This window comes from Suricata suricatta, chromosome 14 (genome assembly GCF_006229205.1).
Source record: "Suricata suricatta isolate VVHF042 chromosome 14, meerkat_22Aug2017_6uvM2_HiC, whole genome shotgun sequence".
In the NCBI taxonomy this organism is placed as follows: domain Eukaryota; kingdom Metazoa; phylum Chordata; class Mammalia; order Carnivora; family Herpestidae; genus Suricata; species Suricata suricatta.
Window position 1 is genome coordinate 61,162,435 of NC_043713.1, and position 23,865 is coordinate 61,186,299.

Sequence of the window (23,865 nt, forward strand, 5' to 3'; positions counted from 1 at the left end):
CAGTGACAAACTCATGACAAACACAGGAATAATAAATTTATTATAAGAACCACAGATGACACGGTAGTGCACATACAAAAGGGGAAACCTCTCATTGCCAGAGGGCTGGGGGGAGCCTTCACTCTCTCGAGTGGCTCTGAGGACACCAGGTCCTGAGGACGCCACCCTGACCCAAGAACAGGTCCGAATGCCCAATGAGTGGGATGGTGCCAGGTACAGGATCCACCCAGGTGTTCCTGCTCCCTAGGCACCCCCCACAGCACTGAGCAGACCCCCATGGTGTAAAGGGAGAATGCCAGGAGCTATGAGGCCCAGGCGATGGCAGGGGATTTGCAACTGCCTGCAGGCCGACCTTCCCTCTGAGACGCAGCAGATGCCCTTGGACCCAGGAGCTTCCCGGTGGCATGCCCCACACGGCAATGGTGGAAGGGTCTGAACCCAAAACTGTGATCAGAGAATTCTGTGTGTTTTCAGGGTTTTCTATGCTCTCCATGTTCCCCTACAGAAACAAAGTTTTCTGGCACACACACAGAGGCTCCAACAAGACCCTTAGTTCTCCTCCAGGTTACTGAGGAAGGACATGGGCCCTGTAGAAGCCGAGGGGACAGCAGCCCAAGGAGGAGCACATAGGGCTGAGGCCTGTCCGACTCCTGGGGCGGGGACAGGGGGGAGACCCCAACCCCACCACTGAAGCAGCCAGCTCCATAGCCACCTGCCCCAGTCATGTACAAGTATGGGAAAATGTTTGACAGGTCCCCAAGGCAGAAGATAAAAGCAGGAAAGCTAATCTAAGCCCAGGCTCTCTATGGGAGCCAACACCTAGAAACGTCCAACATGAGGTGCATGTCCTCTATGGCCCTGACAAGGTTGCCGTCTATCCCCATGGTCCCCAGTGGGTGGGTGGCTAGGCGGCGGAGAGGCAGGCCTGGTGGATGCTCTGCGCCCAGGTGTTGAGCAGGGCTGTGACTGAGTGCTTGTCGGGGAGCTGCAGCAGCCTCGAGGTCATGCACCGGTGCACCGACTGCAGGAAGGGGTTGGCATCTGTAACAGACCAGTGAACCCTGAGTGCCGCTCTGCCCTCCACCAGGACAGCCAGTGCCGGGCCTGGCCCTGGGCCACACAAGTGACTCTCTATGAAGGGCTGCCCCACAGACACAGGGCTGGTGTCTGGGGCATTCCAGCCAGCCAACATGACCAGGATGCCATCTCCCACACACAGCGGGGTGGCCAACACGGTCCCCTCCCAGGCCCATGCGGTAGTGGAGAACTGGAATATGAACAGGTCTGGAGCCCCAGGCTTTCTCTCAGGGACAGTTGTGTGCTGCGGGGGAACTGGCCATCAACAGGGATCTCTCTGGGCCTCTGGTTTGACGGCTGACACCCAGATGGGTCGCCATGAGCCCAAGCTCCTTCTGTGTACTCCCACATCAGCCTTGCAGAGGCCCACAAAGGCAGCTGGACCTGCTCACCTCTCACTAAATGTGCCGCCCTGCAGACACAGGATGGACAGGGACCCGTTTCTCCCCAAGTAACTGTGGGCAACCCACTCCTGTCCACAAAGGGGCAGCAGAGAAAAGGGAGGAGGGGCCTCAGAGGAGAGCTGACCCCCTCCTGCCAGGGCCCCTAGGCAGCAGCCACGAGGCCTCCCTGTGGCTGTTGTCTCGGCTCACCGTACTGCCACTGCCTGTCAATCCACAGTGGGCTCTGGGCGGGGTAGTCAGCAGGTACACTGAGCTCCAGCGGTGGCACACTCGGGAGATCCTTGTCATCTGCAACACATGTGGCTGTGCCTGTGACCTGGCCTCGGGCCACCCTGCCTCATAGCCCCGCTCTAAACAGGGCTCTTCACATCCCAAAGGGTTCTGGTGAGGCTTGCTGCAGAGTGGAAGTCACTCTAATTCCTAGGCTTCCGCATCTCCCTAGAGCCTCAGGCAAGCACAGCCTTGGATGGGAGAGAGGGCTTCCCTGGCAGGCCGGTGAGAGGTAAGAATCGGTGGGCCCAGGAGGACACAGGGATGGTGGGCTTTGGGGTGTGGTGTGAGCATGCCTGTCTGTGAGAGGCCAACAGCATGTCCACATGGAGCATGCGGGCCTGGGGTGGGCCTGCTCTGGGGCCTTGGGCAGTAGTTTAGGACTCACCCTCCCATAGCACCAGCCCCGCCCTCCCCTGTACGCACCTAACTTGCATATCAGGTGGACGGTGCCGTTGTTACTGCAGTGAGATGGGTCCAAGTTCACCAAGAACTTAGGGTCTAATCTGGCCACCTCCCCCTGCAGCACATTAGGGATGCTCTGCCGCTCATCATCTTCAAACTTACGCTTCCGAGTACACACCACCGGGGCCCTGGAGGAGACCCCCATGGTCACCACACCGGACTAGGCTATGGTCCATGGCCCACCCATTTTGAGGCTGAACCCTGGGCTGTACATACGTGATGGGTGGGCCATGGATGGCTGTCATGGCCGGCACGAATGTGCGGTATAGGGAGTGGTTGAAGACGGGTGAGCGGATATTGGCCAGGACGGCATCCAGGAGCGGCTGGCACAGGTACTGCTGCTTGGTTGGTGGCACCGGGGGCGGTGGGGGCGTGGGCTGGGACAGGATGGGGAGCAGGGAGGTCAGCAGCCCACTCTCGGAGAGGCATTCCAGACCCCGAGGTCCTCATCCTCACCGACAGCCTTCCATGGCTTCCCCACAACCTTTGCCCCCTGGAGACAAATCCAGCTGATCCTGGATGCATTCTCCTGCCTTCTGCAGTCTTGACCTTCCCTAGAGCCCCCTTCCCCCAGGGGCAAGGGGCAGGGCTGGATAGAGATGATGGTGGAGATGGGCATACAAGAAAGTCCATGAACCTGGGGGCTACAGGAAGCACCCCAGGACCACAGCTGCTGGGTGACCTCTCCCATGGTCCCACATAAGCTCTCCTTCTGCACAGCAAACTTGACCTGGAAGAAGATTCCTGGGCAAGGTCCCCAGGCTGAGCAACATGACCCCTCTGTGCACTCCTGACTGTGAAGGCTTCTCTCAGCTTGTGGTTCCGAGTTCTCCCCACAGATGCCTGTGGCCCTCTGAACACCACCAGGCCCCGGTGCCCCACTTACCACTGCCATGTCATTCTTGAGCTTCTCCAGGGCAATCTCACACTTCTGGAGTGTTTTCAGGGGGCACCTATGGGGAGACGGGGTGTGAGTGATCCTATGCACTTAAGGATGAGACGCCAGCAGTTCTTTTGTACTCATCCCAACTGCTCCCTGCCTAGCTTGTCCTGCTGTGGATGGAACCAGCGTCGGCCAATAGAATCCTCCACAGGAGCACCAGCCATTGACCAGGTATTCCCAGACCCAGATATAAGGCAAGATGGTCTTACACCCAGGAGCACTAGCCCTGCTAGTCAGAATAGGGCATAAGTGTGATGAGTCAGGGGGAGAGAGAGAGGCCAGGCCCCTGTCCCCCAGCCCTACAATCCCAAGGAGGGATCAATCCTAGAGAGCCTGAGACCTGCCCACTCCAATAGGCCTAGTTCTGCAGTATCTAGCATTTTGCCCAGTAAATAGAACAGAGAGGATCTTCTAGAAAGGAGCACAGCCTAAACTGACACAGAAATAGGGACAGAACCCAAAGGCCAATCCATGAGCACAGTTCTGCAGGGCTGGCCACTCGCTGGCATTCAGAGCAGCACAGCTGGTGGGTTGGGGCAGGGCATGTGTCTGTGTCGTGAACCTGGGGCTCCAGTGTCTTCAAGTGCTTTTCAAGGAGTCATCTTGTTTCATTCTCACAGCGAACCCGGGTGAGCCACAGCCACTCCTTTTGCAACGGGGTAACTGAACGGGGTAACTGACTGGCAAGTCAGGGGCACGGCAGAGGCTGGGTGGTGGCAAAGGCAGGGGGCCAGGGGCTTGGAGGCATTGTGGAGGCTTGAAGCCCCTTCTCTAAACTCTGTATGACCACCAAATGCCTGTCTAAGGCTGGGCTAACCAAGCCACCAGACACGGGCCCAGCACTGTCCCTTCCCCAGGAGCCAGGGGCAAAACTCACCGCTTAGAGGGATCTGTCAGGATGTCCAAAAGGCTCTTCATCTTACTCAGATCTTTTTTTCTGTCTGAGACAGAGAAGGGCCACTAAGACACGGGCCTGGGGTACTTGTGCCCTCCCCCCCTCTGCTGTACCCCAGCCCTACCTTCGTTCTTATCGATCTTGTTGATCATACGGCGCAGGGGCTCAATGTACTTGGACAGCTGCTTCAGCTTGTCCAGGTACTGCTGCTCCTCGGCCTGGCTGGAGCCAGCTGGGCTCATGACTGAGCTTGGATTCACTGCAGAACACAACGTGGTGAATGCGGCTTCAACCCACAAGGCCGGCCTCTCTACAAACCCTCAAGGTGGGGGATCTAGGGCTCCCCCACCCCATTACAAGCCGAGGCCTCCAGAGGGCGAAGGGAAAACCTCACCACCTCAACCCGCAGGGCTGTGTATTTGGGTTACACGATGGGCTCTGGTCCTTGGATCACACCCACCCCAGGCCCGACTTACCAGGGGTGTTTAAAGGTCCTGGGGAGGGGACGCTGAAGTTCTGTGGGGTGCGTGCCGTCACTGGACTCTGGGAGGGCTGTGGTGAGGGGCTGGGCAGGAAGCTACTGGGGGAAGGGGCAGGGCCGGAGCTGCAGCAGAGCAAAAACAGGTGCACCTGTGAGCTGGGGCACAAGGCGGGGCCCGCCCTGGGAGCCAGGCAGGGAGGGCCACCCCGGCCGGGCCTACCTGACGTTGGAGTTAGGCTGTGAGCTGGGCTGGCCAGGCTGCGGGGACGGCTGGGGGGGAGGGGGCATCGACTGCGGGGTCTGCACCTGCTGGCCCGGTGATGGTGAGGACAGCATGGTGAGGCTGTTCTGGCTGACCTGGAAGTGGAGGAGGCTCAGCCTGCTCGCCTGCCACACACTCACTCCTGCTGCACCTTGCTCCCTTCCCCCACCCCAGGCCCGAGGACTCCATCGGCACAAATAAGGCCCCTCTCCCTCTCGACCTCACCCACACACCCTCCTTCAGACACCCCACCCTGTGAATATACACATAGGCACAGCTCCCCAGCCTGAGGATGGACATGAGTCCATGGTAACTGAGGTGCTGGCCAAAGGGCCAGGCTAGGTAGCCCTTGCTCCTTGGTAGGGAAACCATGAAGTCTACAGGCTTCTAAGCTGGGACAGGATATTCCTATGTCTCTGCCTCACAGGTGTGGGAGCCAGAGAACCCTATGGCCTTGGGCGGTGCCGCCCGGCCTCCCCAGCCTGTGATTCTCTCGTCTGTGTGCCTGTGAGGATGTACCTGACAGATGGGACCATCTTTCTACCTGCTTCCATGACCCTCTCAGTCATCAGGCCACAGTGGGAGGAGGTGTCTCAGGTTTAAGGGGAGCAAAGCAGCCTTTGTGTCAGCCCTTGTCAGCACACACAGCCTGAGGATCTCAGTCTGGCAGCTGAGTGAGCCCCACAGAGAACTGCCTCGCCCACGATGTGGTGATGGTAGCATAAAGGCCCAGCCAGAACTAATCCAAAGACCCCGCCAGTTTCAGAGCTCGGTCAGTGGTAGTGGCTTCTCCCACACCCTAGTCAGGTCCCTGAGCATCCCCTCAGAGCCTGCTTCTTGAAGCCCAGCCCACAACACCCACCCTCACCTCTTGGACCTGTTCATCCAGTTCTGCAGATGAACTCTGACACTTCTCCCAGGGCACCCAAGACAGTGGTGGCATCTGGGGCCACGGCTCCACACCTCCCTCCCACACACTCCCACCACAGTGCTGGGGAACTGGATTTGGCTCACTCTGGGGGTTGTTGCTAGTCTCTCGATCCTTGAATCAGGGAATAAGAAAAAGCATTTGATCCCACCAGGAAAACAGATGCCCGTCTTCCTTGCCCGCCCATTCTCCTGGCTGGGCAAGGGGCCCTGGCCTTTTTCCCAGGATACCAGAAGAAGCTCCTTGAGTGAAACATTGTTCCCTTCCCACGGAGTGTGCAGGGTCGAGAAGCTACACAGGAGCTGGCATGGTCGGGGGCATGGAGGCTACATTATCACACTTCTAACACAGGTCAGAGCCGCACCAAACCCAAGCTGCTAGCCCACCAGCACATCAGCACACAGTATGAGCTGTCCCACCACTTGTGACTAGGCCCCAGGCCTGGGAGCAAAGGGACAGGAACACACAAGCTCAGGCCTCCAGCTGCTCCGCCAAGTGAAGCAAAATGATCCCAGGTAATTCATGCTGATGTCAGCAAGGTCAGAAATGGGGCTTAGGTAGCTTCATGGGCTGAGCTGAACCAAGTACAGATTTCACCCAGGCAGGACTTGCCTTCACAGTGCTGGGGTACACTGAATCCCAGGGCAGGCAGCATGCTGCCCCCAATCTTCCCTGCACTGGAAAATAAGCTCTAGAATCCACTCGAGTACCAACAAACTCCTAGGACTAGGAAGGTGAACAGGCCATCTCGTCGGAAGAGCCCATGTAGAGAAGCGGATGGTGCCAAGGGGAAGAAGCACAGGCCCTGGGACCTCATGCCCTAGGCTCGACCTGCTAGGTATGGGAACTCTTACAGTGGTTTTCCGCAAAGCCCCTGCTGTCGCCTCCCCGCTCCCTCATCCGGACCTACTGCCACACACCGCCTGGCACTCCCGGAAGCTGCCCCTTGCCGTGCCCTCTTCCTGCCCATAGTTCAAACTCCCCTGGCCTCTCCTGCCCCTACCAGCCCTAGGGAGGAGCCTCAGCCTCAGCTTCTACTCCAGCACATGTCCCTTCTAGAAGGTGTTTGGCTCTTGTCTTCAGTCTAAAGTTGGTGCTTCTATGAGGAGAAATGAGGCATCTGCAGGGTGTAATGGCTGGCACAAAGCCACTGCAATGAGAAGGCCACTGCCCAGTTCACTTCCAACCTAAATGTATGAAGCTGTATTTAAAAAAAAATATTAAAAAAATTTTTTTAATGTTTTTTATTTTTGAGAGAGAGAGACAGTGTGAGCAGGGGAGGGGCAGAGAGAGAGGGAGACACAGAATCCAAACACAGGCTTCAGGCTCTAAGCTGTCAGCATAGAGTCCGACACGGGGCTTGAATCCACGAACCGTGAGATCATGACCTGAGCCGAAGCCCAACGCTCAATTGACTAAGTCACCCAGGCGCCCCTAAAAAAATTTTTTTAATGTTTGTTTATTTTTGAGAGAGAGAGCGAGACTGAGTGTGAGTGGGGGAGGGAGAGAGAGAGTGGGGCAGACAGACACAGAATGCTTAGCAGGCTTCAGGCTCTGAGCTGTCAGCACAGAGCCAGACACAGGGCTCGATCCCACGAGCTGTGAGAACATGACCTGAGCTGAAGTTGAGTGCCCAACTGACTGAGCCACCCACAGACCCCTGAAGCTGTATTTTAAAAGGCACCTGGGCTGCTCAGTTAAGCGTTTGACTTTGGCTCAGGTCATAATCTCATTGTTTGTGAGGTTGTGCCTTGCAATGGTGTCTCTGTTGTGAGTACACAGCCTGCTTCAGATCCTGACCCCTTCTGCCCCTCCCCACTTCGTGCTCATGTACCCCTCTTCCCAGAATAAATAAAACATTAAGAGAAAAGTAGGGGGACCTGGGTAGCTCAGTCAGTTAAGCATCTGATTACAGTTCAGGTCATCATCTCATGGTTTGTGGGTTTGAGCCTTGCATCAGGCTCTATGCTGACAGCTTGGAGCTTAGAGCCTGCTTCAGATTCTGTGTCTTGTTCTCTCACTCTCTGCCCCTCCCCTGCTTGTGCTCTCTCAAAAATAAACATTTTTTGGGGCGCCTGAGTGGCTCAGTCAGTTAAGTGTCTGGCTTTGGCTCAGGTCATGATCTCACGGTTTGTGAGTTCGAGCTCTGCGTTGGGCTCTGTACTGAGGGCTAGCTCAGAGCCTGGAGCTTGCTTCGGATTCTGTGTCTCCCTCTCTCTGACCCTCCCCTGCTCACGCTGTCTCTCTCTGGCTCTCAAAAATAGATAAAACACATACACAAAAATTAAAATAAACATTTCCCAAAAATTACATAAAAAAATCAAAGGCACTGTCAGCACTCAGACCATGGGGCACCTTCCCCACACCCTTTGCTTTTGGGCTCCATGGAGCCACTGACCGCACACAGCTCCCCTGGGCATTACGGTCCACACGACACAGGGAAGAGAGGCTTGCCAGGCCCAGGGTACAAGCTCAGTGCTTCTGCGTCCTCCCCTGAGCCTGCCTCTTGTGTCCGGCTTCAGGCTCCCCACGGCCACTCTCTAGGGTGCCGCAGGAAACCCTTAGCTTCCCAATATCCAACCCAGGTATCTTTGCGTCTGACAACTCCTCTGGTAAAACACCCAATTCAGCTGGCAGCAAACATATTCCCCATCCCAGGTCTTTAGGATCCCCTCCCAGGACAGCCCAGGGCTCCCAGGTCTCCTAAATCCCAATATTCCACAGACATACCCAGGATGAGGGGCAGCTATACAAAGGCCTCTGTCAAGAAAGAAATGGCCTAGGGGCACCTGCGTGGCTCAGTCGGTTAAGCATCCGACTTTGACTCAGGTCACGATCTCATGGTTCGTGGGTTTGAGCTCTGTGTTGGTCTCTGTGCTGTCAGCTAGCTCAGAGCCTAGAGCCTATTTCAGATTCTGTGTCTCCCTCTCTCTCTTACCCTCTCTTTGTGCTGTCTCTCAAAAAGAAATAGAAAACAGGGGGGAAAAAACACAACAACAAACATTAAAAAAGAAAGAAAGAAAGAAAGAAAGAAAGAAAGAAATGGCCTTACAGGGTGCCTGGGTGGCTCAGCCAGTTAAGCGTTTGACTTTGGTCAAGTCATGATCTCATGGTCCATAAGTTCAAGCCCCATGTTGGGCTCCTGCTGACAACTCAGAGCCTGGAGCCTGCTTTGGACTCTCTGTCTCCTTCTCTCTCTGTCCCTTCCCCACTCATGCTCTGTCTCTCTCTGCTTCTCAAAAATGAATAAATTTAAAAAAATGAAAGAAAGGCTGGTTTGGGGAGCTATATGCTATGAAATAACCTCAGGAGAGGCTGGTGGTACCATGTACTCTAACACTAATGGGACCACCTGTGCCCGCCGGACATCCCTGGAACTGCCCCATACTCCTGGACCCTGTACATGACATGTCCCCAGGAGTCATTCTCCAGGGCAAAGAAGAATATGGACTCCACTATGGTGCCACTTACTTACATTGCCAGGGACCCCATGTACCCCCTGGACTCCTGTACTGGGCACAGTGACCAGCATGCTGTGTCCAGCACAGGATCCAGCTTTGTCATGGTTGTCAGGGTTATGAAGTATTCCCCTGCAATATGAAGACACAGTTATGGGACATAGTGCAGGGTCAGGGCGCAAGGAAGAGGCTGAGATGAGAGAGCCCTGTCTCCTGAAGGGCTGACAGAAGAACAGATTTTCAATCCCGCTTGTTTTCCTGAACCCAGTTTGTTGCCGCAAGGAAAGAATAAACCAGAAAGTCACCGTGGGTGCTGAAGCACACTGTGTCAAGGTCTGAAGGTGCCACTGGCTGCCGAGGGCTCAGTTGGGGTGCCTGTTGGATGGAAGGGGTGGCTTTTGGCTACACTGTAATGATGCATTTCTGGAATAAACTGGCTTTTTTTAGGAGGGACTGGACTGGAAGGTCACAGACACAACAGCAGTGGCATGCCAGTTCCGGAGCCAGGTCTGTGGTGGACCAAATGCCCAGTGTGCTTGCCACTGCTGTAAGGGTGGAGGGAGGCTATGGGGGTGAGTTTGAGCATGCAAGCCAGGACCCCACAGAGGCCAGGGTGGGAAGGGGGAAGCTGCAGAGCCTGGGCCAAGGGTTTAATTTGAGCGTCTTGAGCCTGTTTTGCAGGTGGCACTGGCTCCTCTGGCCTCAGGTACTGCTGCAGGGTCAGATGTGGACACTTAGCCACTGCTGAGGGGGTGACTCTGGAGGTTCTCCTAAACATGTGAGCTGAGACCTGCTGCAGTGAGACTGAACAAATCCATACCCAGAAGTAGTTCAAGGCCTGGCACATACCACATACTCAAAATGTGAGCGTTTTTATTGGTCTTGGAAAAATCAGCCCTGCCTGTTGATGCCAAGATCACTTCCCCACACCCAACCACCCAACCTGTCAACCCAATGCAGAGTGAGTCAGAGGCTGCAGGAAAGGAAAACAAGCAGCTCAAGGTCACAGAGAATCAAAGGAACCAGGATGGGAGAGACTCACTAGTGGCATGTGAGCAAGTAATAGGGCTTAGGCTGGGGGAGCCTGATGCACAAAGGGGTGGAGCCCCGAGCCAAGAGTCACGTGGAGGAGCCTATGCAGCCTGGGGTGGCAAGGAGCTGTGCCCGGGCTCTGCCCCGCCCAGCCCTCCGTGCCACGTAGGTGCCAGGCCTACTTTCCTGTCCCACAACTTCTGTTCTTCTAGCAAGCTCTATCATAAGGCCTTTTTACCAGTAGAGTCCAGCCATTTCTGCCTCTTGCTATGCAACAGCTACCAAATGGGAGGCCAGTGCCAAAGAACTCACACTGGTCAGTGAGCAGCTGCTACTGGCACACCTGGGGTGACTCTTAGGAGTCAGGAGGGAGAGTGACAACAGACCATGCTGCCAAATGGCAAGGCCATGGTCACAGGAATGCTCTTGTCTTTTCAGTGGTGTGTGGCAGTATGGCACAGGGCCTGGGGCCAGACAGACTGTGGCAGCGCCCTGCACAGACTGCCTCCCTCACGCACGGCAATGGCAGTGTCTGCGCATGCGCCATCGGGGAACGGCAGGATTGTCTGCTAGGATTAGAGATGCATCTGCCTTACAATAGAAACAGAATCTTAACAGTTTTGGCAAATCTGAAGTTTTCACGGCAAACCCACTAAAATGGAAAGCAAGTAAGATGCGGGAACCTCCTTACCATTTTATTCTCAGAATCTTAGAATAGGGCCTGGCTCATGGGATGCACATTTCGACAAATTGTTAAATAAACGAATATATCCATGGAAGGATTCCAGATGTCATACAGCAATGGAGAGCCAGGAATTCGTATCTTTGAAAACGTGTGATGTACACAGAAGTCTTTATAGACCTAGAAATGAATGTGTGTAGTAAATTCTACACTCCACACAGTAAACTTTAGAACAGCACAGTCCTACAGAACTCTCCAGCACAAGCCTGACTTGATCTACAATCTGTGCCATCCAGCAGAAGAGCCACCAGCTTCCCCATGGTGCCACCATGCACTTGATATGTAACTGAATTTCAACATAAGGAAGTGAATTTTTACTTTCATGCAATTTTTATTAGTTTAAATGTAAATACGTACGAATGGCTGGTGACTATCTGCACAGCTCAAGATCGCAAAACTATCTGCTTAGCTTCAGTTTTACATTACCACAAAAAGAGGCACTACCATAACTATCTAAAACACTAAATTTTTTTTAAGTAAACTTTTTTTTAAGTATCCCCAATGTAGGGGTCCAACACAACCCTGAGATCAAGAGTCACATATTCCACTGACTGAGCCAGTGGGGAACCCCAAAAACCTTAAACTTTTTTGTAAGAAAATTAGCTCCCGTCTTCTCCACCAAATGAAAATACCAGAGGTATCCAAAGTATTGAAGTGAAAATAAACATGGGTATTTATTCCAATGCCCTCAAGAAACAGAAGCTGGGCTGGGCTCATGTGAGCTTGGTTAGGCACTTCCAGAACCACAGCAAAGGAAGTCACTGACAATAACAGTGTGCCTCACAAAGGTACTCAGAGGACGCTGAACTTTTGGGGAGGCCCTGGGCACTGCCCCATAAATACCTGTGTTGAGGGTTGTCCACCCAAAGGGGCGAAACTTTGACTGGACGGCAGGTGAGGTCGTGGTGGTGGATGGGAACTGGGCTCTTACTTCCCTCCACCTTGGGCCAAGGCTGCAGTGATCATCTTGAGGTCAGAGGGATAACAAACAAGATGATTGTAACAAAGAAATGCAGTGTGTGGGATTGGAGGGGGCTGCAGATGGTAGAAAGGGGTGTGCAACCTCTGAGACAAGGAGTGCCCACCGGCCTCTGGGGGCTGGGGGCAGCCTGGCTTCCGCGTTCAAGCTCACCGCATGGAGGCCTGTGTCAGTATCAAGAATCCAGAGGAAGCTCCATGAATGCTGCCTCCAGACCTCTCTGTCTTGTTGCCATACTCCTTCAAAACACTTCTGATCTGCTGATGGGCCTGCAGAGCCCTCAAGGCCAGACCTCTAGGACAGGATGGTGGTTCGGGGAGACCAGGCTTCGGGGACAGAAAGGAGCCCTCCACCAGAATTGCTATGAGGAGAAGTCGATGGTCATTAAAACAGAAGAGTCCATATAAGCCAGCTCACAGGACCTTTCATTCTTAGGAACATGCTGTCTGATCACAATGCCTCTGAGAGTCTAAGCTCAAATCACCCTCTTCTCCTCAAGCCTCTGGGCAGCTTCCGGGAACTGGTTTCCTTCTGTAACTTCCGGGGAGGTGGGCAAGGGAAGCCTGGCACTCCACAACTCTCGGATACACCTCTACAGGGATGCAGGTCAGGTCTGTCCTAAACATATAAGATGAATGCAGACTCTAGAGCTCCCAGCATGCTCTGGGACTGCTCTCCTCATCCACATATACTTCTGGAAGCATAAAGATGGTGAGGTAGGCTAAGCACTGCTGTGGGTCTGAGCCTGGCTTGTGCTGATGGGAGCCCAGTGGTCTCCTGAGTCCTGGCCACCCTTGCTCTGGGCTCTGGGTCTAGCCTGGTCCCTGGAGAGCAGGGCCTGTATGCACTCACAAGTGTTCAGATGAAACCAAACTAACACAGCAGGACCACATTCAGAAAGGAAGCAGAAGTGACCCATGAACAACCAAAACCTCTTTTGCAGCTGGTCCCTGAAACCAGGGTGGCATGGATGGCCATTCAGTCCCTATGGCAGGTATGCCAGGGACGGGGTTCTGAAGCTGGAGGAAAGCCTGCTCTTCTGTGAGGCCTCTGGCATCACATGCGAGTCCCACACTCACACCTACTGGTCACATGCAGCAGGCACCGGGGACAACACAAGCAGTGGCAGATACCTGCTGGGCTGGGGAGCAGATGCTCCTACAGCCATATGACAAAGAACTCGCCAGGGTGGGAGGCCAGGAAGCCTCTCTCCCAGTGTCTGCCAAAACTTGGGCACAGTCCCAAAGAGCCCACCAGCCCATCAGACACAAAGTGGGACACTGGGGGTGTGTGCCAGCACTCACAGGGTACTCTGGACTCCTGACAGGAAGCCTCCAAGAAACATGCCTGCTCTCCTCTGGGGGGGCCAACTGCCCTGAGAGTGGGGCCCTAAGCAACTGTCCCTGGGATTGGCTCTCAGCCTGTAGTCATCTGGGACGACAGGGGGCTTCCGGAGGAAGAGGAAGAAAGACCTTGAGAAGTCGGGTGGTACAAGAGAGGTGGAAAGTTTTTCCCAGGAAGAAACAAGTGATAAGGAATGAAAAGCTTACATCTAATGTGCTACTGTTTTTCTTGTGATTGAGAACTCCTGAGAAGGAAAGTTCATTTTCTTTTAACCACGAATCCTAATGGAAAACACACTGGTAGTGTTTACCAGCAACTCCTCCCACTCCTGTGAGCAAGTGCGTTCACTATCTCCTGACACACATCTACCCAGAAAGGAATTCAAACGCCACACAAACTACAGGCCTGGTCCCCTCCAGGGTCACTGGGCAGCAGGCCCCGGAAAGAGGAGACAGAGGTCCAAGCAGTCCAAAAAAGCTCAGTGTGAGATCCCTATACAGCAAAATGGTTACCTGCATGCACATCCAGAAGTGTGCCTTTGAGGACAATTCTTTGGAACTGTAGTTAAATTTTCTGTTTACTAGGGCACCTGGATGGGTCAGTTAAGCTTCTGACTTCAGTTCAGGTCATGATCTCATGGTTCGTGAGTTTGAGCCCCATGTTGGGCTCTAGGCTGACAGCTCAGAGCCTGGAACCTGTTTCGGATTCTGGGTCTCCCTCTCTCTCTCCTTTCTGCCCCTCCCCCACTCATGCGCGCGCTCTCTCTCTCTCTTGAAAATAAACATTAAAAAATAATACATAAGTAAATAAGTAAGTAAATAAATTTCCATACACTAAAAGAACACAGGGGCGTCTGGTTGGCTCAGTCAGTAAGGCATGCGGCTCTTGATCTTGGGGTCATGAGTTCAAGTCCTATGTTGGGTGTAAAGCTTACAGGGGTGGTGCCTGGCTGACTCAGTCAATTAAGTATTCGACTTCAGCTCAGGTTATGATCTTGCTATCCAGGGTTCAAGCCCCACATCAGGCTCTGTGCTGACAACTCAGAGCTTGGAGCCTGCTTATGATTCTGTCTCCCTCTCTCTCTGCACCTCCCCAGCTTATACTGTCTCTCTCTCTCAAATATAAATAAAGAAAAATTTTTTTTATTAAAAAAAGAGTAAATAAGGGAGCCTGGGTGGCTCAGTTGATTAAGTGTGCAACTGTCATGATCTCATAGTTTGTAAGTTTGAGCCCCACATCAGCCTCTGTGCTGACAGCTCAGATCCTGGATCTTGCTTTGGATTCTGTGTCTCCCTCTTTCTCTGCTCCTCCCCTGCCTGTGCTCTTTCTCTCTAACAAAATAAATAATAAGTAAACACTAAAAAAAAACTATTAAAGAATAAAAGTGAAAATAAAAAATTTAATTAAAAAAAAATTAAAAAGTAGGGGTACCTAGATGGCTCAGTTGGTTTGAGCATCTGACTGGCTAGGTCATGATCTCGTGGTCTGTGGGTTTGAGTCCTGTGTTAGGCACTGTGCTGACAGTTCAGAGCCTGGAACCTGTTTCAGATTCTGTGTCTCCCTCTTTCTCTGTCCCTCCCCTGCTCATGTGCTGTGTCTCTCTCTCTCTCAAAAATAAATTCACATTAAAAAAAAATCTTAACAAAAAACAAAAAAGTAAATAAAAATATTAAAAAATAAATAAAATAAAAGCACAAGGTTAAAAGACAAAAGCCTAGGGATTTTTAGATGTGGGAGACACAGTCTGTTCTGGATATATGTATAGTAACAGAAAAAGTTTAGGGGAGAAAAGGAAGTTAATAAATCCCACTATGGGTGACAATGACATCACCTGTCATTTACACAAGTAATGTCAGAAAAAATAGAACCGGATGTCTAAGGCTCAGGGCTCACCAATTTTCCTGAAACAACTACTACAGCTCGCTCCAGGTTAAGAGCCTCAGCCATCCATTGAGGTCACAGCACTGGTGAGTGTCACGGGACACCTCTTTTCTCCTCCGTCTGGGAGGGCAGACTCGAGAGAGGAATGGAAGAATGTGTGCTCAGGCTCCCAAACCTAGCACTTCTTATACAGAACCACCAGAACCTGGCTACATATCAGGACATGCATTATCAGTAACCTTCCAAAACTGGAAATTATCTCAAGGTCTAAAAACAAGATGGTAATGAAAGACAGCAGGATACGTTTATAATAAGCATTCATGTACGTATGTACACATACACATCACACAGCATAAAATAACATAAACTGAGGATTTTTTTTTTAATTTATTTTTTGAGGGGTGCCTGGGTGGCTCAGTTGGTTAAGCGTCCGGCTTCGGCTCAGGTCATGATCTCGTGGTTCTTGGGTTCAAACCCTGCATCAGGTTCTGTGCTGACAGCTCAGAGCCTGAAGCCTGTTTCAGATTCTGTCTCTCTCTCTCTCTCTCTGCCCCTCCCCAACTTGTGCGCGCGCTTTTTCTTGTTCTCTCTCTCTCTCTCTCTATGTCTCAAAAATAAATAAACTATAAAAAAAATTTTTTTTTAATTATTTTTTGAGAGTGAGAGCTATAGAGTGCAAGCGGGGAAGATCTGATCTATGATGCAATGGGGGGGTAGGGTGGACATCACTCCTGAAAAACCTGAAGGCGCATGCCTCATAAAAGCAAATCCACCATGAACACTCAAGCAATGGTCCCTTCCTCTTCCCCAGCTATCAGTCTCACCATCTTCCCCGTGTCCCCACCGAAAAAGAAGAGTCCTGGGCCTACTTTAGTTCTGCCTTAGCAGCCCTCTGCACTCCACTGAGGGGAGGAGTTAAGTATTAAGGTTACTCTGTAGGTAACTGAGCCCACAGTCAGTCACGCTCCCTCGCTGGCTAGGCTGGGTCCTCCCCCAGCGGAAGCAGAGAGGAGAGTGACCACCAGAAAAAACAGCCCTATACGTGGGCTCAATGCAGGGTACTGAGTGCAGAGAACACATGTGCTTTAGGGTTTAGCTCCGTGCAAACACCTCGGGTCCCTCCGCTGGCACACTTCACAGGCGGCTTCCTACGGACTCGAGCAATGTGGCTCAACAGGACTGAGTTTGAGCCTCCCTCACAGTGAGATGTCATCAGACACTAATGGAACACGCAGCATCCCAGAAGTGGTCGACACATGGTGCTGTGCACCTGACGGGGAGCTTGGCTGACTCGGGAGCAATGAGCAGGGCAGGAGCGCAGCAGGGGCAGCGGCAGGTGGCACTTTGTTCTGGCTAAAGCCAATACTCTCTTTTGAGCCAGTGTTCCCACTGCCAGGTGGAGACCAAAAGAACCAAAGCCCCAGACTAGATGTCTCCTCTCCTTGGCACCAGCACGATGGGGGATCTGTGGAAAATCACAAGGCCCAATCTCCAACCCCAAACACTAACAAGAATCTGGCCTCTACCAGAAAAGGCTGGGCAAGACCTACTCCATTCCATCAGCATCCAAAATACAGAGGGTGGGCATGGAGGGCCTCAGCTATACTTCTCAGTTCAGGGGGCAAGCACAGGGAGGTGGCTGGCCAACGGGCTGCAGCACAAGCCCGCACAGTCCACCGGAGCCAGGAGCCACCATACCTGTGCTCTTCTGTGTCCAGAGCACTACTGCACACCTGCCACCAGCCCTGCACTCTAAGCTGAGGCAAGGCTGAGACCTCAATGCTATCCTCTCCAACATGTGTTCTCAGAGGAGGAAGTAAGGGGGAGGATGAAAGGTGTCAGAAGAGAGGTGGGGGGAGTCTGATAACACCATGCCAGGCTGGCCACCTTGAGGACCCTTTGGGCTGGCTCCCAGACTGCCCATAATCCAACCAGGGCCCTCACTGTAGAGTGCCTGAAATCCAGCTCCATGCACAGGTGGACATGCACCTACGAGTCCCTACAGAAGCACCTGGCCCCAAAGGCCCTCACCTGCACTCCGGAACCCACTATCTGGGAAGCCTGAGCTGTCGGCACTGCTGTCTGCTGCTGCACCTGCGGTTGCACCTGCTGCACCTGTTGTACCTGCGGCGGCTGCACCACCATTTGAGGTCGGACCTGAGGGAGGAAGGGAGAATGCGATTTGGAGCCATCCAGGGCAGGCGGCAGAGCACCTACTACCTCGGTGGGAGCTTTGAATCTTGCAACTTATCATGAGAAGGGATGGGACTGTCACGACTTCACTGGCTGTGGTATCACCTTACTGGCCTTACCTTATCCCATAGCTCATTAGAAATGTCCCTCACCAGTCTGGCTCTCAGCCAAGTCCCACCTCCTCTGACTATGACGAGAAGCATGGCCCCCCACTGGGGTGTCACCATACAGCCACCACTACCATCTACTGCTATAAGCAAAGAGATTCCTCCCAAGACTAAGAGCACAGCCCAGCCTGCTCGACTTCCAGGCCAAGCATGCTGATGGTCTCTGGGAGCCCCACTTATGAAACCAGGGCTAGTCCCCAAGTAACAAGTGTGACCATACTTTGTTCTTCAAGATCTTCCCCAGCCTTCCAGCTTGGCCCTGTGGGTCTCCTATCTGCCCGCCGCTCAGTTCAACATGGCTCATCTCTTTCCACTCAGCAAGTGAAAAACAGGAAAGACCATGAAAATGAATAAGCTGAAAAAACTATTAAAATGGCCCCTTGACACAGTTCCTGCTGACTTGATGATAATACTGTGTCCTCCATATAAATGTCACCCTAAGACTGACAATTACACGATTTCCTATTAATCCCCTTCCTCAAAAATTTGGTATTCACAGGGATCTTGGCTCAGAACATAATTCTGAGCAGTTAGCAAACTCACAGTGAATGCTCAATGAGGCCACACGCCCTCCCACACACAGTGAGAAAACTCAGGCTACTGTCCACCTGATCACCCAGTCTTAGAATGCCATGGCCACTGCCGAAATTAGTCAAGCTGCTTGGAAGAAAACTGTCGTCCAGCAGAGGGGGTGCCTCCACACAGGCTACAGCATGGAGCCTGGAATGCACGCTCCCTTGCCAAGCTGGATGCGGAGGCCGGCATGGGGCCTTCCCCACCTACGTTCAAGAGAGTCCCAAAAACAGCTGCTGGCCACATGCAACACCAAGAGAAGGGCCGCGGCCCACCACAGGCCACGGATACTCACTAGTTTCAGCTGTGGCTGGGGATACAGCATCTGTCCAGGGAGGGCCGCAGCCTGTGACACTAAAGGCTGAGTCTGTGACTGCGGCGGGAGCTGAGATGGCGGGTTCTGAGCAACTGGTGGCTGCTGGGGCTGTGGTGGTTGGTGGTGCTGCGGGTGGTGCATCGGCTGCAGCTGCTGGGGCAAGGCCTGGGAAGGGGGAGGCTGCGGCTGCTGCATAGGGGGCTGCTGTAGTGGTGGCTGGGCCTGCAAAGCTTGCTGCTGCTGCTGCTGTTGCTGCTGCTGCAGCTGCAGCTGTGCCATCCGCTGTAGCTGCTGTTGCTGCTGGATCTAGGGGCAGAATAAGCAGTAGTCGGTCGGTCACCCCATCCGCCTCTGGGCCCTGCATCAGTCTCGGCCCCAGGAAGCCTGCCCAGGCTTCTCTCACAGGACACTGAGGACACACCCAGGTGTGTGCCTGTGCCCTGGCCACCAGACACCAGCTGCACCTGAGCCTCCTGAGAGAACGTAGGTTCAAGGGAAGTATCCAGAGTGTTGAGGAAGGGTAAGAGAGGTGCAGCCCCATCAAAGCTAGGATAAATGCTCGAGGAGCTGCAGACCCGAGGCCTCTCCAGTGATGTTTGTCTGGTCACTAGAGTGGGCAACTGTACAAGCCTTAGGAAGATGGCCAACATATGCTTTTCAGGATGAGGAAGAAAAGTGAGGCTGAGGGAAAAAGTTGGCTCTGGGAGAGGGGGCCTCCAAGACCCAGGAGGGTGGCCACTGGGAAACGGAGGCAGCACGCCAAGGTCTGGGGAGGGTGGGAAAGTGGGAGGGCTTCCCTCCCTTAACCAAGAGCAGACCTGACGTTAGATGCTTCATACGTCAAGATGCTGCCTGCCAACCATGGGAGGAAGAAAACAGTTTCTTTGTAAGCAGGGCTTCTAATGTGACACTGCCATTCCCCCGCAGGAGAGATGAGAGCTGTGTCCAGGCACCACAACGCTCAGAGACAAAACAGGAGGCATGCAAGTACCCAAAAGAAACAAGCTCACAGGACGGATCTAGCATCCCTGCATCATGGAGTGTTCTTCTCACTTCTTGTTTCAGTTAACTCTTACATGAACTGCTTGCACCCAGAAGCCTCCACAGATCCAGCCCTCCACCCCCAGCACACAGTAGGCCCACGGCCTGACACCAAGCCCAATAGAGAGGCCCTCCTTGTGCGATCCCAGCACCCTCCTAACAAGTTGGGGCCTATCCCTCCTCCTTGCCCCGGGCCCTGTGGGAAGCCCCCAGAGCTCCCTGGCACCAGGCATCAGAAGGATCTGTGGCTGCCTCTGGGCCCCAGCACCCAGCATCGTGGCTGGTGCCCATCCAGGGCTCAAGGACCACAGGAAGAGGCTGAGCACGGGGACCAGGGCACCTAGTACCTGCTGCTGGTTTTGATGATGCAGCTTAATCAGGTGTTGCTGCTGTTGCTGCTGGAGCTGCTGCTGCTGCTGTACCACCGCCTGGAACTGCTGCTGCATGGCATTCTGCTGGGCCTGGAACTGCTGCTGCTGCTGCTGCTGCTGCTGTTGCTGCTGCTGCTGTTGCTGCTGCAGCGCCACCTGCTGCTGCTGGAACTGCTGCTGCTGCTGCAGCGCCACCTGCTGGAGCTGCAGCTGGGCTGGAGGCAGAGTGGCGAGTCAGGCGGGGCCCGCGGGGGAGGCCAGAGCAGAGGCTGCTGTTAAGGCAGCTCTGCGGACAGAGCAGCTCTGCCGACAGGGAGGGTGGGGAGCCAGCCGGCTGCGCTCACAGCCGCTGGAGCTGAACACTCCATTTGGGAAAGACAGACAGATGCTACGGAACTTCTTAGGAATTTCTCTACAATAATAGAGGAAAGAAAAGGGCCAATAGGCCCAGCCTCTGGCAACCACTGAGCTACTTTCTTTCTCTATGGAGGTGCCTATTCTGGACACTTCTTATCAATGGAATCTCACAGTATGTGGTCTTTTGTGACTGGCTTCTTTTGTTGAGGGTAAAATTTACAAGGTTCACCCATGTTGCATGCGTGTTTCACCTCTTTTTATTGCCAAATATTATTCCATGATACGATTTCCTACATGTTGTTTATCCACCAGCGGATAGACAGTTTCTGCCTTTTGGTGACAGATTCTTGCAGATATGAACAAACACTGACAAGATTTTCTGTGGTGCAGTTTCTTTTAGGGAGATGAAAAAGTTCTAAAATGGACTGTGGCGATGGTTGCACAACTCTGTGAATACACTTAAAGATCACTGAATGTTGTACTTTATTTTTAAGAAAAAAATTTTTAATGTTTTATTTGTTTTTGATACAGAGAGAAACAGAGCATGAGAGGGGGAGGGGCAGAGAGAGAAGGAGACACAGAACCGAAGTAGGCTCCAGGCTCTGGGCAGTCAGCACAGAGCCTGACGCGGGGCTCGAACCCACGAACGTGAGATCTGACCTGAGCCGAAGTCGGAGGCTTAACAGACTGAGTCACCCAGGCGCCCTGAATGTTGTACTTTAAATGGGTGAACCATAAGTATGTGAATTATTTATCAATGAAGTTTTCTTTTTAATGTTTATTTTTGAGAGAGAGAGAGAGAGAGAGCGCGAGCACAGTGTGAGTGGGGTAGTGGCAGAAAGAGGGAGACAGAGGATCCAAAGTAGGCTTTGCACTGAAAGCAGAAAGCCCCACGCAGGACTCAAACTACAAACGGTGAGATCACGATTTGAGCCGAAGTTGGATGCTTAACTGACTGAGCCATCCAGGCGCCCCAATGAAGTTGTTATTTAAAAAAATAATTGAGATAATCCAGAGACACCCTCTGTATGCTTTGCCCAGTTTCCCTGCCAGTACCATTTTGGAAAATTATAACACAATCAGAATGCATGGTCATTTGTGTGGGTGTGTACATTAAATTCTACACAATTTCCTCACCTGGGTAGATTCGGCCACCATCGAAGTCAAGACACTGAAGAGTTCCAACACCACAGGGATCCCCTGTGGTGCTACCCGCTTCAGCACCCCTGAAGGACACTCACTAAGGTGTCCTCCATTTCTAATATTTTGTCATTTCAAAAATCTTATGTAAGTGGGGGCTACACAGGATGACTGGCTTTTTCATTCAGCATAATTCCCTGAAGATCCTGGATATAACGAATATCAGCAGCTCTTTCCTTTTCACTGCCAAGTCGTATTCCATGGTACATGTATCTCTGTTCAACCATTCATACCATAAAGGAGATCTGGGAGTGACTGCTACTGTAAATTTTGTACAGGTTCTTGTGGGAATGTAAGTTTTCATGTCTCTGGGATAGATGCCCAAGAGAGTGACCAGAGTTGTATGTTTAATTTTAATTTTATTAATCTTTTAAAATTTATTTACTTATTTTGAGAGAGAGAGGGGAGAGGCAGAGAAAGATGGAGAGAGAATCCCAAGCAGGCTCCGCGCTGCCAGTGCAGAGCCTGACGCAGGGCTTGATCTCCAGAAGTGCGAGATCATGATCGGAGCCAAAACCAAGAGTCAGACGCTCAATTGACTGAGCCACCTGAGGCATCCCTGTACATTTAATTTTTAATGAAGCCAAATCATTTTATGTTCCCACCAGCAATGTATGAGTGATCCAGTTTCTTCTCGTCCTTGCCAGCATTTCGGAGTGTTATTTTTGCCATTTTGCTGGTGTACAATCTTTTTAAATCTTTTAGTTACATCTTAAAAAAAAGATTTATTTAAATAATCTCCCCGATCAATAATGGGGCTCAAACTCATAACCCTGTTAAGAGTTGCACGCTCCACTGACTAAGCTAGCCGGGTGCCCCCACAGATGTCCAATCCTTTTTGGTTTTATGTGTATGGCAGCAATACTGTGGGAGTGCTGAGGCTTGCTTTATAGTTTATTCTTACAGCTGAACTGTTGCCTTTCATTTACATTCAATCTCACATTTCCTATCTTTCAGCAGGAAAGTTTTGTCCATTCACATTTATTGTGATCACTTGTATTTCTCAACTTATTTGTCTGTCTTCCCTTTTCTAAGCTTCTTTCCCTCTAATTTGTTTTCCAGATTTATTGGTGTATAACTGACAAGGTTTTTCTCCTTTTCTGAAATATATACATCTTTCAAAGATTTTAAGTAATCTCTGCACCCAATGCTGAGCTTGAACCCAAAACCCCAAGATTAAGAGTCACACGGTCCACCAACTGAGCCAGCCAGGCAGCCCCTGAATTATATTTTTGTTGGATGGTTGAACTGAATTTTATATGGTGTTTGGATTTTTGCTTTTTTCTTACTCATTTTTTCCTACTGGTTTGGGATTTACAAACTATTTCTACTGTTTTAGCAATTTCTTTTTCCTTTTTAAAAAAAAAGTTTACTTATTTTGAAACAGTATGCGGGGGAGGGGCACAGAGAGAGGGAGAGAGAGAATCCCAAGCAGGCTCCATGCTATCAGCACAAAGCCTGATGCGGGGCTTGATCTCACAAACTGTGAGATCATGACCTGAGCTGAAATCAAGAGCTGGATGCTAAACCAGCTGAGCCACCAGGGTGCCCCCCCCTTTTAAAAGTGATTACTTTTTCAATTTCATCAGGCATACTTAGCTTACCAAGTATAACATTTATCTGTATTTTAACTTCTTTCCCAAATACAAGAACCTTAGAAGCCTATTTTTAAAAGTCAGTTTCATGGGGCACCTGGGTAGCTCAATCAATTAAGCATCTGACTCTTGATTTCAGCTCAGGTCATGATCCCAGGGTCATGAGATAGAGCCCCACATCGGGCTCTGCAATGGGCACTGGGCCCGCTTGGGATTCTCTCCCTCTCTCTCCCCCCATCCCTGCATGCACAGATCTTTCTTTCTCTCTCTCAAAAACAAAACAAAACAAAATTCTCTTTCTCTCTCTTCCCCTATGCCCCTCCCCCCTACTCACATGCTCTCTCTCTCTCTCAAAAATAAAATAAAAGTAGGCTTCACATGCACATGATAAACCTGGCATATATCTTTGATACACCTCCTGATTTCCATTTAGTATGGTACTTGTTTATCTTTCTACACCCACACAGCACACTTCTATTAAGAAGCAGAACAGGGGGTGCCTGGGTGGCTCAGTCAGTTAAGAATCTGACTCAATTTTGGCTCACGTCTTGATCTTAGGCTTGTGAGTTCAAGGCCTGTGTTGGGCTCCATGCTGGGCATGAAGTCTATTTAAAAAAAAAAAAAAAAAAGAGGCAGGTCAGAATAATGACTAGAGGTACAGCCTCTGACCTAGACTGCCTGGACTCAAATACCAACTCTGTCACTGCTCTGTGCCTCAGTTTCCTCAGCTGTGGAAAAGAGACAGTAATAGTACCTACACACACTAAGAATTAAAAATCTATTCTATTCTAAGCAAAACACTCAAAACAGTGCTTGGAATGCAGCAAGTCTGTATGGAGTTAGCTGGAAGCCTTATTATTTTATAGAGGTGATTTTTGTTTACCCCAAGGA

The 23,865-nt window shown here is 51.8% G+C and overlaps 1 protein-coding gene across 2 annotated transcripts in view; it reads right to left on the reverse strand.

Annotated features, from left to right (window-relative positions):
- Window positions 1–19: 19 nt before the first annotated feature.
- Window positions 20–23,865, reverse strand: part of MED15 (mediator complex subunit 15) — a 68,009-nt gene continuing 44,163 nt past the window's right edge. The window contains exons 6-17 of one of the 2 annotated variants that reach the window (XM_029923017.1): window positions 19,799–20,037; window positions 18,390–18,716; window positions 17,193–17,318; window positions 4,756–4,892; window positions 4,531–4,658; window positions 4,179–4,313; window positions 4,037–4,100; window positions 3,103–3,169; window positions 2,433–2,593; window positions 2,178–2,344; window positions 1,671–1,769; window positions 20–1,041 (exon numbers count right to left, since the gene is read on the reverse strand). In XM_029923017.1, the coding sequence (XP_029778877.1) occupies window positions 905–1,041; window positions 1,671–1,769; window positions 2,178–2,344; window positions 2,433–2,593; window positions 3,103–3,169; window positions 4,037–4,100; window positions 4,179–4,313; window positions 4,531–4,658; window positions 4,756–4,892; window positions 17,193–17,318; window positions 18,390–18,716; window positions 19,799–20,037 (1,787 nt within the window). In that variant the 3' untranslated portion in view covers window positions 20–904. The remainder of the gene's footprint in view (window positions 1,042–1,670; window positions 1,770–2,177; window positions 2,345–2,432; window positions 2,594–3,102; window positions 3,170–4,036; window positions 4,101–4,178; window positions 4,314–4,530; window positions 4,659–4,755; window positions 4,893–17,192; window positions 17,319–18,389; window positions 18,717–19,798; window positions 20,038–23,865) is intronic. The other variant, XM_029923018.1, reaches the window with a different exon arrangement.